The sequence below is a fragment of the Watersipora subatra genome, chromosome 5 (genome assembly GCF_963576615.1).
Source record: "Watersipora subatra chromosome 5, tzWatSuba1.1, whole genome shotgun sequence".
NCBI classification, from domain to species: domain Eukaryota; kingdom Metazoa; phylum Bryozoa; class Gymnolaemata; order Cheilostomatida; family Watersiporidae; genus Watersipora; species Watersipora subatra.
In genome coordinates, this window is record NC_088712.1 from 21,385,938 (window position 1) to 21,400,311 (window position 14,374).

The following is a 14,374-nucleotide window of genomic DNA, read 5'->3' on the forward strand; positions in this document are numbered from 1 at the left end:
TAAAGTTAATCTTGTTTATGATAAATTGCCGTAGAAAATTCGCATCCTATCGCTCGGCCTTCGCTAAGCAGTACGTCCCATTGAACTTAAAACCCCAGGGGTTTTAAGTTCAATGGTACGTCCATTCAAGCTAGCATTTCACGCCCAATTATGTCAAATGTTGAAAACGACATCCGATCTACAGAACGCATGAGGTCGACCAATGTTGATCGGTCGTGTTATGGTGCAACTGTTGTTGAGCGTCAACGACGTTGTCGCCCTGATTAGAATACGTACATACCTAGGCACAATTAGCTTTCCGGAAATGGGCGTTTTGTTATTAATCACATGTTTCTTATTGCACATTTAATTCGCTCCTCGATAGTGAAGCTAACGCCAAATTGCGATATCTGGTTTGAGCATTTTTGGTTGTTGGCTATATATTCGTCTTTTTTCTGTCAAGTACCACCTTAAAATGGTTTTTAATATATTAATCTTTGATTTTTACGCTCTTATTTGGTAAATCAACTTTTCTCATAGTTGATGTTGTATAATCGAGCTGGTGGGCCGCGGGCTACGCTAATGCCCGAGGTCATGGTAGTTACTGGTAGTTACGAGGTTACGGGAAGTACGAGAGGTTACAGGAAGTACGAGAGGTTACAGGAGTATAAAGGCGTGGGGAGATTGGGAGAGGCTTCCTTCTTTACATCAACCGCATGTGAGTACACACCGTTTATATAACATGGCGCAGTTGACGAAGCTCTGATTTTTTTTCCTTTTTTGTTGTCATTAGCGATAATTTTTCTGGTTGCGGGTAAGTTAAACGGTTGTATAGACCCTTTCACGGGCGTGTAGGTGAGGTAACGTGAGGTAGGGTAGTGTTGTGAGGTGTAGTAGCAGTGTTGTTGAGGTGCAATTATTTATTAGGGTAGTGTTGTGAGGTGTAGTAGCAGTGTTGTTGAGGTGCAATTATTTATTAGGGTAGTGTTGTGAGGTGTAGTAGCAGTGTTGTTGAGGTGCAATTATTTATTACATATTCGGAGGTGGGAGTTACACTAATTATACGAGTGGGGTAGAGTGTATTCGTGGCGAGGGAGATATTGTATCGGGTAGAGATGGAGAGTGGGTTTCCGAAGCTGGTGTTTGGAGAGCACGGTGATGGGTCGTGGGAGAGATTCATAGAGGAGATGAATTTATGTATAGAGAGTGCTGTAGAGAGAAGAGGTTACGAAGGTGAAGGTGAAAATAGGCGCCCTATTATGAGAGGTAGAGCTAGGTTAGTGCCACTATTGAGAGCTATTGGGCACAGTGGTAGAGAAGTATTGAGAGGTGCAGGGTTTGACGTAGATGGCGTTAATTCTACTTATGAAGAGGCAGTGGAGGTTTTACAGGGTTATTATGGTAGACAGGAGAGTATGTTCGTAAAGGGGCATAAGTTCCTTACGGCTAGGCAGACACTTGGGGAAAGTGATAGAGAGTTTTTACAACGGGTAGAGAGTTTGAGCAGATATGCAGAGGTGACTAACGATAATGATAGGGTAAGGTTTGCCCTTATTGTGGCGGTTAACGGGTTGAGAAATAGAGAAGTAAGCAGAGAGTTAATGAAGAATGCCAATCTTACTTGGGCGTTATTGCAGGAGGCATTGAGGGCTCGAGAAATGGCCGACAGCTCTGATAGATTTTTGAGAGGTGAGGGTAGAAGTACCGATTTAAAGAGTGAGGTTAAGAGAGAAGTAGCAAAGATATCAGAGTTTGATAGCCGAGGGCAGTACAGGAGTAATGATAGAGATAGAAGTTATGATTCAGCAGGTAGATCTTCCCCTAGGGGTAGCCCGAGGAGTAGTAGAGAGTATTATGGTAGTGAAGAGCAAGGTGCTAGTAGATATGGGACAAGAGGCAGGGAGTATAACAAGGACGGTGACAGTAGAAAGTATAGAGACAATAGCAGGGAGAGGCATGTCTCTAGATCTAGAGCAAGCAGTAGAGAAGGCAGTGGAGGTAGAGTATGCTACAATTGTAAACGTAGTGGGCATGAGATGAGGAGTTGTCCCTCCATTAAATGTTTTTGTTGTGGACAGCGAGGACATGTATCCCGTTATTGTAGGGATAGGAGAGAAGTAGGTTATGACAGGCGAGGTAGTAGCAGGAGGTCAGGAGGTAGCCGAGATAATAGCTACGAGCGATATGGTAGCAGGGACAGTAGTAGGGAGAAGTACAGGGGCCGAGAAAGCCCCCGCGAGATTATAGACAAATTTGGCAGGTACAGGGACAACAGTATGGATAGGTTTGAGGGGGAGAAGTATAAGGAGAGGTACCAAGATAGTGGTAAGGGCAGAAGTGTTAGGTTCTCTGGTTCTAGGGATAAGTATGAGGATGACAGTTGACTAGAAAGGAGAATTGTACAGGTTTTGAAGGTCAATGGGAAGAACGTTGAATTTACGTTTGATACTGGGGCAGAGGTGTCGACTGTAACCGAGGGGACGGCCGAAAGGCTGAACCTACGGCTAGAGGAGCCATCTACTGTTTTGGCGGGAATAGATGGTCGTAAGCTAAGAGTAGTCGGTAAAGCAGGCGTTCAGTTGGAAAGTAAATATAGAGATATGGAGACAGAGGTATATGTGGTGAAAGGATTGAGAACGAACTTCTTGGGCATAACTGAGTTAAGGCAGCTTCAATTATTTGCTGTTGTAAACGCGGTTTGCGAAAGTAAGTTTGAGGCTGTTAAGGAGTGTAGAAGTATTAAGCCGGTTAAGCTGTTTTCGTCAAGAACCATTATTGCTGGGTCAAGTTATGTTTCAGATGATGTCGAGTTGCAAAACCTGACCAAGAAGTCTGACAGAGAGAGCGAAGTTAAGAGAGGTCACACAGGTCAAGATTGGTGGACTTGTAAAACCAAGGGAGTGAAGAGTAGCGAATACGTGGAAATTGGTAGCCAACAGGGGACAGCCCAAGGCACCAAAGATGTGCAAGGGTCTATGGGGTGTGATGGAGAACAGAGTCACGATGAGGTAAGGGAAGGTGCTGAGAAAGTAGCTGAACCAGTGTCTGTAATGGAAAAGGTTTGCTCTTTTTTAGCCGAGGTATCCAGCAATGGAATGTTAGACAGAGAAGGTCATGAGAAAAAGGTAGCAGAGATTGAAAGAGAGGAAAGGGAGGTGCGGAGGAAGTCGAAGGAGAAATTGGCTAAGCTGAAAGCCAAACGGGAGGCAGCAGTCATGGAGTTGGAAAATGTCAAGGCTTTCAGGGTAGTGGTGCAGGAGTTAGCCGAGGTTCAGAGGAGAATTGCTGGTAGCAGACCTGCACTGGTTGCAGGTGAGGTCGAGCTAGATAGGTCTGGGCCTATGCCAACTCCCAGCTCTGTGGTGCCATCCCCTGTGCAGCCGGTTACGGCCCAGGTGGAGACCTCCCACAGGAAGCCTGTTGAGCCTGCCTCTTATTGGGGAGAGCGAGGTAAAGACGGAAGAGACGGAGATGAGGTTGAGGAGTCATTACTGACCCAACCAAAAGACTCCGGGCTTGTCAGGGTTGGTGGAAGTAGTGTTGGAGATGTTGGTGGGAGGAGTGTTGGTAGTGACAGTGGTCACGGTAAAAGTATTGGTAGCGGCGGAGGTCAGAGTGATGGAAAAGCCAGTGCAGACTGGCAATGGAGCTGGCAGTAGCGAGAAGAGTACACTGATTTATACAACAGTGAGAGTGGAGGATCAGGAGAGTGAGGAGAGTAGTGCGGCCGGGTACGACAGCAGCCCCGGGTTGCTGGGGAGTGATGGTACGCAGGAGGAGTCGATGGAGGAAGACCTGGGTTAAAGCGTAAGGTAAACTTCACCAGCAAGGTGAGTTGATGAATGAGTCCCAATGTATTTCTGGAAGGTTAGTGGCCCATACAAAAAAGAAAAGAAAAAGGGCATGTTGTATAATCGAGCTGGTGGGCCGCGGGCTACGCTAATGCCCGAGGTCATGGTAGTTACAGGTAGTTACGAGGTTACGGGAAGTACGAGAGGTTACAGGAAGTACGAGAGGTTACAGGAGTATAAAGGCGTGGGGAGATTGGGAGAGGCTTCCTTCTTTACATCAACCGCATGTGAGTACACACCGTTTATATAACAGTTGATTCAACAAACGACGCTGACTAGTTGTGGAAGTCAACGCTGACAAGCCACTTCCGAGTGGGCTCTACGTACAAGTTGTCTTATGCTGAATGAGTAATGTCTCTCATGCACAACTGTGATTATTACAAGCAAGGTGACGGGTGAATAAGTATGGCTCGGTATTACTCAAGTTGTAGAAACATGAAAAGACAAAACATTTAAGTACGTTTCAATGCAATTTACCGTAATGCCGAAATAAGTTTACAAATGATAAATACTCAAACAGTTGCACTTTTAAATGCAAGAATGCCAAAGATATAATATGTAAAAGTGGAACTACACTCTATAAGTTAAACATTTTATTACTAATAGTTTCATGTGGTACAAAAGTATGACACTCTTCAGATAAAATGTCTAAATTGAATCTCATACACCAGTAATATGCTGTTATACAGAGTTAGATAGGCTGATGATGGGGGGGGTATAAAAGCCAAATGTTTAAGTGATACAGTGGCGTAGCAAGAACTTAGATGAATGTCTGCATGATGACAATAGACCGTTACGTTTATTAAGAGTGCCTAGAGATAGTCTGCAAATAATATTGAATTTCTCTCATAAGCATAAGTTGCACTTGTTGAAGATAGTGTTGTATGCTTTAGCATGTCGTAGAGTTTTTCATGATATTGTGTAGTTGGTATTATTGTTCTTTAGTGATCATACGTATTTGCTTAATACAGTAGAGTTTCTCTTAGATAGGTGATTAAAAGATATTTTATGGTTTGTGAATCGCGTCTTAAAAGTATTCTCTGTAAGTCCAATGTATGTTTGGTCTGGTGGATTGGTGTTGCTTTTCACAGTAGCCTGGTATATCAATGATGTTTTCAGGCATTTTTTATTCATCAGGCCCTCTTCTCTTTTTCACAGTTGCCGCCGAGCTGTGTGTTCTTCATTTGCGGTGTGTTGGTGGTCAGTATAGTTTTGTTGTGAGCATTGATGGAGTCTCTTATATTGTTCATACAACTGTAGCTAATTTTGATAGTGTTGCTGTTGAATATTTCATGTAGTGGGCGCCTTGTTGTAAATTCCTTCTTGATTAGTTTGATGGGAAGTTTACCAATGTTAGTAGCAGGCTTAGGGCCACTAGTGAGTATTGAGCGCACTGCACTATTTGCTGGCTAGACGACAGTAAGGTGCACTAGGCACTGCACTAGCACTAGTGCATGGCATAGTAATAATATAAAATGCACTAGGCACTGCACTAGCAGAAATTCTTGTGCACTAGGCACTGCACTAGTGCATGGCTTAGTAATAATATAAAATGCACTAGGCACTGCACTAGCAGAAATTCTTGTGCACTAGGCACTGCACTAGCACTAGTGCATCGAAAAGTGAAGTCAAAAATGCACTAGGCACTGCAATAGCAAAGATTCTTGTGCACTAGACATTGCACTAGCACTAGTGTAGTGTAAATTCATAAATGCACCAGGCACTCCACTATTAAACTTCACTAGGCACTAGACCAATGAGCTTTTTTGCTATAGCAGCTGCAAGAAATGCTTGCTAATCAACAGATATCTACTGCTATCCACTGCAATAGTACAATTATAGCCGTGCAAAGGATGTCAGCCATGTATTTGTCAAATAAACTAGCCTCACCTAAAATTTCAAACAAACCATAGACCTACAATAATGCTCAATATTAAATAGTGCAGATGACAACAGATATCAAATAGTGCAAATGTGCAATGTATTACAATTACAATAACTAAATATACTAAGCAAGCATGGAATGGAAGAATTCACTTCTTATTCCATAAATGTACTATGTACAACAAGAAAATCTACCCTTGGATAAACCAGTATTATGTAAACAGTAAGTCATATTGATGGCAAAATTGATAAGCAATATTGTTCAGAGAAGATGTTTATTAGACCGAAGGAACATTAGCCTTTCAAAGTTGGCGTCAGTCAGTTTAGATCTATCTGCACGGAAGATTCGACCAGCCTGGCTAAACAAACGTTCTACAGGAGCAGATGATGCTGATACAGGCATATGTAGCTCAGCCAAATGTCTCAAATTTGGATAGGCTTGACAATTCTTTCAGTATACATTTGGCAAAGACAACTCTGGCTCAAGATCCTCTGCTAAATACTCCTTTACTTCTCTGTCAATAATAGCTTGGCCCAAAATCTTCTTGGCATTGTACGAATTGTTAGTCAAAATAGTTGAAAACAGACCTTTCGTCTTTTTTGCAGCTGGAGCTTCTGTGGCGTCATTTGAGGACTTGGTAGTGTTACTAGATCTTCTATCTTTGACCTCAATAATGTTTCACCGTATTCACTTTCTGTTTCTAGAAATATTGTAAACACCCAGATGCATAAAACATGTGTGCCCCAAAGACAAATCAACTATTATCAAAGAGGGGTTATTGCCACTTGTTTAAAAATTCCAATATCTATGCTGCATGCAAAAATAGATATACAGCTGTTGCTGTCAAATACTAAATTTGGTTGTGAAAAACAAGGTCAAAATATAAAGTATAATAGCATTGTATTACATGTATGATGTATAAGGCTTACCGGTACACCAAACGAGTTTGAAGTGAGGATCCAGTGAAAAGCAGAGTATGAACAAATCATCATGCTCATATTGCACCAGTCTCTTCTCCACAGACTCTTGCAAGGCATTGACTAGATGATGGTTGGGGTATTCACATTGTAAGCCCTCTAGATGGTGCCTGAGAAGTTTCACGATTGGAATGACCTGACCCCCTGTGTGATAATCTCCCTCGGCCTGTTCGGTAGCAGCTTTGAAAGATTGTAGAATGGCCCTGATTTCTTCAGCCACTTTTCTGTCAGCCCTGCAGTGTAAATTGCAGCTTAGCATTAAATTATCAAAATTGAAATATGCTAGAGTAAAAAGTAGCACAATTAAAATGGTCCAAATTGGAACAGTTAGTGTATATTTCATATTTTAGCTACTAAATTTATTTCTGTTGTTTGTCAAAGCACACCTGGTGAATGTTGTTCTCGTGTCTAGTTGAGGCAAGAGGTCTTCAGGTACATCCAGGAAAGTATTTAGAGCTTTTAACTGGCTGTTCCATCTAGTCGCAGTTCGAGATTGTAGCTTGTTAATGTGATTACATTCAAGTAATTCACTGCTGATCACAGAGTTCCTTGTGTGATTGATAATGGCATTGACTTTGGCCAGAACATGGGTGACTGTCTTGCTGCACTTCTTCAACCCATCGCCAACAACAAGCTGGACAGTGTGGCAAAAACAGTAGACATGATGCTGTGTCACACTTAACACGCGATTCATTGCATCCAAATCTTCATCACTAATGTCTTCCCCTATAGTATCATGGTCCTCATCCATCTCATCCTCACTCATTTCTTCATCTGCTGGTTCCTTGCTAGGAAATTCAGGGAGGCTGATGGCTTTGACAACATCAAGCCCGTTGTCAGTGCATATTGCTATCACTTTGTTTTGTATTCCATAGCTTACTTTTATCTCACTGTAAACTCCAGCAATCCTCTCACCTGCACTACATTGCATCATTTGCATGTGAAACAATTTTTTTAATTTGATATAAACAAAGAATTATATATAAAAGTGACATTGACATTTATACTTAGTGTGAGTGTGATGCAAAGAAAATGCATGTCAGCCTACATTAATATTGCCTGATGTAAGTGTATGCGATTGGTAGGAAATATATATATAGTACTACATGTATATTGCTTTAAAATGTATATGCACAACCCTATTTATTTAGGTGTCAACCAGGTAGGCTACGCATGAGTGTGAATTGAAAGCAGCCTTTCACAATCACAAATAATGACAAAATGGATGTCAAGTTCTGTACTGGTGTAGTAAATTTACTGGTTACCAGGATGTGAAAGCTACTGTTGATCAAAACACTGGGATAGCGACAATGAATAGGAATTGGGCAGTGAGTGGTGATAGTGTGGATAGCACGGGAATGGGGGCATGGGAAAAAGGTGAGGTGTGATTGGTGAAAACAAGATAGTTCCTATTTCAAAAACAGGTCTGTTTTTTAATTATTGTTGTGGGGTGGGGGTAGTACAGGAGGTGGGCCTAATGGCTAGGGCAGACAATAACAAATATATGTTAGAGTAAGGAAAATTAGCCAAGCAATATCTTTAGATCAAAAGGGAAAATATCTATTAAATAAAATACTCAACAAATTCACTTCGGCCTAACCCAATATTGACAAACACGAAAGTTTTAAAAAACATGACACAATAGTTCAGTAACATGTGCACAAGTACATGTACATGTTGCAAGTCGCAGAACAACTTATCAGTGTCTCTTATTGTGGTTGTTATATATCATTTATAGTTTATGTTAACTAAACACATGGAACCAGGTAGAAATTTGACGCTTACCAGTGGGACGACCTTTGAAACGTTCGCAGGATAGCATCACTCCAACCATTTGCCAGTCCTTGATATAATGTGCGGTTATACCAATAAATCCACGATTTTGCCTTGATGTCCATATGTCCATCGTTAGGCAAACAGATTTGACTCCAGCAAAGTCATCTTTAACTTTCTGGACGATGTCGTCAGCACTCTGATGCAGGATTTTTTGAGTGAAGTGTTTACGAGATGGGATTTGATATCTCGGCTGCCAGTAGTTGACTAGTGCTTTAAATGAGTCACTTTCCAACAATGATAGTGGTAACAGATTTTCTACTATTACATCCTGGATAAGCCGAGTAGCAGTTATCTGACGTTGATCAGATTTGTCAAATTTCTGTTGAGACTTGGTGGAACTTGAGGAAGGTTGAATCCTTATATACTGTTGAATGGCTGTTTGGGTACTTGAAGGTTCTTTGACTTCTTTCAATGATGAAAGATCTTTTGCCAATTCTTCATGCTCTTTTTTGTTGTTTGATGGTCTAATAAATAAACAATAGTTATCAAAATTTAAAGAAGGGAAGTAACATGGTATAATATGTAATGTAATTTCCCCCATTGACCTCATAAAATAAGCTAATATAATATACATCATGTAAACATAGCCATATTTCAGGCTTGTGTGGCTGAGATGGATAATGCAAGTGGAAGTGTTGCAGACAAAATCTTCAAAAACTGATTGTTATAAATCTCAATCCATAGAAAATTGCAAAGAATATGATAGACCAATATTGTATTTCACATGTATGACGTACTGTACTGAATGAACTGAGAGGTTTTATCTTACCAAATGAGCCTTGAGATTAGAATTCTTTGCTCTCTTTGTAGCCTTGACTTCTTTGCTACAAAGCTTGCAGGTGGCAGCAAATGTGTCAGTAATATCCTCCGGGTAAATGAAGTATTTTTTGTATGTCTTTCACTTTACCGAAACTTGCCATTGTCATGCTGTGTGTATGCTGTTTACTCTGCATGTGGTGAGCTACTTTGGCAAGACTTACAGTTTATAGCCAGCATTGGCATATTGAGTTGGTTTTATAAACAATTCATTGAAAGGATTAATTTTCTACAATTTACTTGCAGTCTCACTGTGAGCTCATTAACTGCTTGTGTTGCTCTCACCAAGGAGTTAGAGAGCTGCTTGTTCTCACTGAGATGTGACAGTCAAGCAGTTCCTGTCTCTAGCTAGATTCTAGAACAATACAACATGCAACACCTACATGCACTTGTCCGTTGATCTCATCATTACACCACTGAGCTGCAGTTGGGCAATTATTATAAACTTTATCTCTTTAGCAATTCCATTGACTTTCAGACAACTACAGCTACAGTACCTACTGGCAAAATTACTCTAGTCATGTATAAGAAAGTCTGGGTCTGAGATGTGTCACGCTCACGCTGGTATAAACATATCACTCATAGATCAAGTTTCATTTTACTTCAAAGATGCCTACATTTATTATATAATCATACATTGTACCATCTCTGGATTGGTCTCATTTTGCTTGTGAATATGTACATAAGCATATGTAATTGGTACTTAAATACATGTATTTAAAAAACATAAGTTTACAAGAAACTTATTGAAAGTTGAAATTTAGTCAATAAGTTACTTCCACTCTATCAAAGATAGATTTAAACTGAATCCTACATATACATGTACATCCACAAGTACTGACATGGAGACAAATAGATAAGACAATAGACAAATGGTAAATAAATAAAGTTGGCTTGATTGTAGTTCTAGGGATTCATGGAAACTCCAAACACATGCTCATTTGAGTAGTTAACAACATTGCAAAGAAATATCAAAGTTCCATATTCAATACCAATATTAAAGTAAAACGTAATGCTATCTCCATCATCTCCATCAAAGGAAAATAATAATATTCAATCTGCACTTGGCACTGCACTAGTGCATACTATGTCGCACTAGGCACTGCACTTGCACTAGTGTATTTATGAAAAAGTTTCCAATCCGCACTAGGCACTGCACTAGTACATACCATGTCACACTATGCACTTGCACTAGTGCACCCAGGGACTCATGTCAAATTTGCACTAGCATTGCACTAGACATTTCTATTTTTAAACTGCACTATGCACTGCACTAGTGCAGTGCACTAGTGCAGTGCACTAGTGCAGTGCACTAGTGCAGTGCACTAGTGCAGTGCACTAGTGCAGTGCACTAGTGCAGTGCGCACTGCACTGCTAGTGGCCCCAAGCCTGGTTAGTAGAGACATTATTGCTGTAAGGTGGGTTGTACCATATAATTGTTCTGCTTCATTTGCATTGTCTGCTTTCAGATGTTGATTGCTGTTGTTGATATGTTAGTTGGTGGTCATATCCACTCTTAGTTAGTGCTTCTTGGTAGATGTTTGCCTTTGCAATGTATGTATATGTGTATATATATATGTGTGTGTAAAAAAGCTGCACAGAGGTAAATTAATGTTACCACACTGTTCTTTTCAGTGATGACGAACGCAATGCTTCGCCTTCTAGTTTTTGGCTTTGTAGTTTGCAGTTCCTTGCTCTGTGCTCTTTGTTCTCCCTCTCTAAGGGTTTTTCACTTGTTGTACTTCCGCCCTCTTTTTCAACGCTGGCTTATTACAGCTGCTTATATATGGAGTTGTGTGATAGTCCATTGGCTGTCCACGAAAGCTGGCTTGCTTATTACGAGGCAGATTCCAGGATAGCTCGATGCCTATGGCTATTAGAAAAGCTGAACTTAGCAAATCTGTCACATAGTGTAAGTTTTACCGGAACTAAAATTTTACACCACACCTGGCATCTTTTCTCTAAAATAGACCCATTGTGAGTGCCTATTGCCTACATGGCTTTAAAGGTTTACTTGCAACAAAATTCACATTACAGTTATTTGGTATCAAAAGTTTCACCATGTCTTAGTCTGCTGTGTTGTAGGTGCAAAATGTGGAGAAATGTGATTACAAGCTTTTAAAAGCTCAAAAACAAACAGTTAATCGCAGCCGTCACAAAAATGCCGTACTTTGGAATCTAACTACTAGATCAAAGAGTTGCACTGGTATATATACATTTATACATTTACATACATATATACAGTTTTATACACAATCTGCTATCAATTGTGAGATAACGAGTCTGCATTAATTGCTCTTACGCGGGTAGTGTCAAAGGGTGGTTAATTATCAGAGGTGTCTCAGCTACTATAACCAAAAAAAAACTGATCTTGGTCTGGTTTGGGTGTTGCCCTGATTTTACTTCAGGTGTTTGCTGGTGTACTGTGATACTGATGCAATTAAGGTGATTGCCAACCAAATCACTTATTGACGATTATGCTCGCTGGTGAATTTTGAATGCTGGTGCAATTTAGACAATTATTGGCTAGTTGATGCTTGTAGAAAGAAAGGTTCTAGTATGTCATATATTGTACACAAGAATGACTATAACCATACATGCAGAGGTATTTATACCCTAGAGGATGGGCCTTAACAAGTTCAAGAGGTTAAAAATGGATGCGTCAACTATCTCAAGTGGCTAGTTATATAAGAGTTACAATGATTTATAGCTGATAGAAAACAGGCTTCACCCTCAACACATGATTATAATATACATCTACTGGTTATACACACGCAAAAGTGATAAATGAGGATAAATATTGTATTGTTTATACCAGTTTATATCAGTATATTCTGATAGAAAAAAATTGGTAACTCAGCGCTTTTATGTTGAATTATCTTTGATCAATGCATCTAGGCTACACCGTTCACAGTCTGAGCCACTCTTGAAGGGGTGCTTCTCTTTTTTCCATGTGTGAAATTTTTGGTATCAGCAGATTTGGTTATAATTTTACAGTTGTTGCTTGACTAGGGCACTGGTTCTCTTAGTTTTACCAACCGTTACATCTAGCTATGCTAAAAGAGTGCAGATTATAACACGAACAGCTGTTAAAGTAAACTAAGATTTACAACCTAGTGGATTAAATTACTGAAATAGGTGCAAACTTGTCAGGGATCATCACCACAGCTTAGTAGCATGATTGTGTTTCATGAGGCGAGATTAGTTCGCTAAATCTGCTAATAAAAAAAAGCTTCGTCAGGTTCCTGATTTTAAGGAGACTTTTTGCTCGGTACTCTAACGAGCGTCTATAGTCTTCAGTGTTCTTAAAGCTAGTAATACCCCAAACTCAGCATTTTCTTTAACCTTAGTTAAGAATATACACACCATATAACTTATACACATATACACACCATATAGACATTGACTTTCTTGTAGTGGTAGCTAGTCAGGCACCAACACCAAGCAGTCCGTATACCATATACTGTGAGTAAGAATTAAAAATAACCAGAGATTGTAGTATTAGTGAGTTGCAAGAGAGATATTGCATACCAAATTCTAATACGGGTTAAGTCAAAATGTATTTTAGGATGTGAAAAGATGTCATCAAAAATGAAAGAGGGAGAGAGAGAGAGACTAACAGTACAATGTACACAAATTGTTTCCTCGCTTCTTTTAGCTCAATTGGGTGGTAATGTCTACTTAACCTCGGGCTTTCTATTAGAGACCTTAGAGTTTACTCACTCACCTCAATATTTTAGCCGCCCCCAATCTTAGCCGTTTTGCAACTCGTATTGATTGTTGCTAGTATTTGGACGAGCCACACTTTATGTTTAGGTGTTAATGCATCGAACACTTCAATGACTACTGGAATTACAGTTTTTCTTACACGCTAGCACTTATCAGTTGGCTCTCTGACTGGGAGATATTTCTCCACTCTTCTCTTTGCGAGCTACAATGTTCTCTTTTCTACCTCCATAATATCTGGCTAGTTTCCGAAAACATGCTTGTCTGTCCAATTACAGAGGTTCTACAGTCGCTTAGCATTGTCGTTCTTATCGAGCTTATCAGGAGTTTCCCTTAGTGCTTATTGAGGCCAGACTCATCATATAAACTATACTCACGCCATGATTACACCATTAAGCGTATGCATGGCCTGCTAGTTGCTTGCATCCACCAATTTGCTAAATGGTCTCTAGTGCATCCTTGCACAGTTTGCATCTAGGATTATTTCCAGTGTGATAGATCTGTGTTTGAAGCTGCCGAACACATGCTTCTGCGTGACTAAGATTAGTGACTTTGTTTTGGCTGTTAGGTCACCTTTGTTCGGCCACATGTATGCCTGGTAGAGGTTGCCAACCTTAGATACTTGCCAGTGGTAAGCACCTTAGAGAGGTTTGGTGGGTCAGTCTGGTACCTGATCACATGTGTGCACCTCCATTATCACAGCAATTAAGTGAAATTCAGCTAGCAGCTTGTCTATGATGGCCATGGAGGCTGCATAGGCTTTCATGGTCTTTCTTCTTTTACTGTCCATTGTGCACTTTTGAGCTCGCTGCCGTCATCTCTCCTACTAAGATATAACCTAGCTGTATCGGACTTCGGATAGGGCGCTCTGTGCATAATCAGCGGTTAGAAAGCTGCTATACGTTTCATTGATGAAAACGTGATGGCTTCCAAAGTTCACGCTATTATGCCTACTGGGTACCTTATTACCAGCAGTACATGAGCATTCATTGCTTTGAATTGGGTCTCGGTATTAAGCTGGCTTTGTAAAACCGGCCGAATGTGTTTCTTGTATTTGGTAGCTAAATGACCGACGTTGATCCGGTAATAAAAAAGTCTTAGCACAAAAATTTATATTCATTCAACATATACAATGTGAATTTGAAAACTCACCTGACTTGACACTTTACGTTATATGGAATTTTTTATGTAGTTGGAAGCAAAAACTTCACATAAATTTTTTACGCTATTTGGAATTTACGTTATAGGAGGTATACAATGTAGGAGAGTCCACTGTATATCATATTTATATGATGTATTAGCTG

At 40.2% G+C, this 14,374-nt stretch overlaps 1 protein-coding gene across 1 annotated transcript in view; it reads left to right on the top strand.

Moving 5' to 3' along the window:
* Window positions 1-2,827: 2,827 nt before the first annotated feature.
* Window positions 2,828-14,374, top strand: part of LOC137396452 (uncharacterized) — a 140,377-nt gene continuing 128,830 nt past the window's right edge. Inside the window, exon 1 of the mRNA XM_068082736.1 lies at window positions 2,828-4,057. Within this exon, the coding sequence (XP_067938837.1) occupies window positions 2,955-3,638 (684 nt within the window). The 5' untranslated portion in view covers window positions 2,828-2,954 and the 3' untranslated portion in view covers window positions 3,639-4,057. The remainder of the gene's footprint in view (window positions 4,058-14,374) is intronic.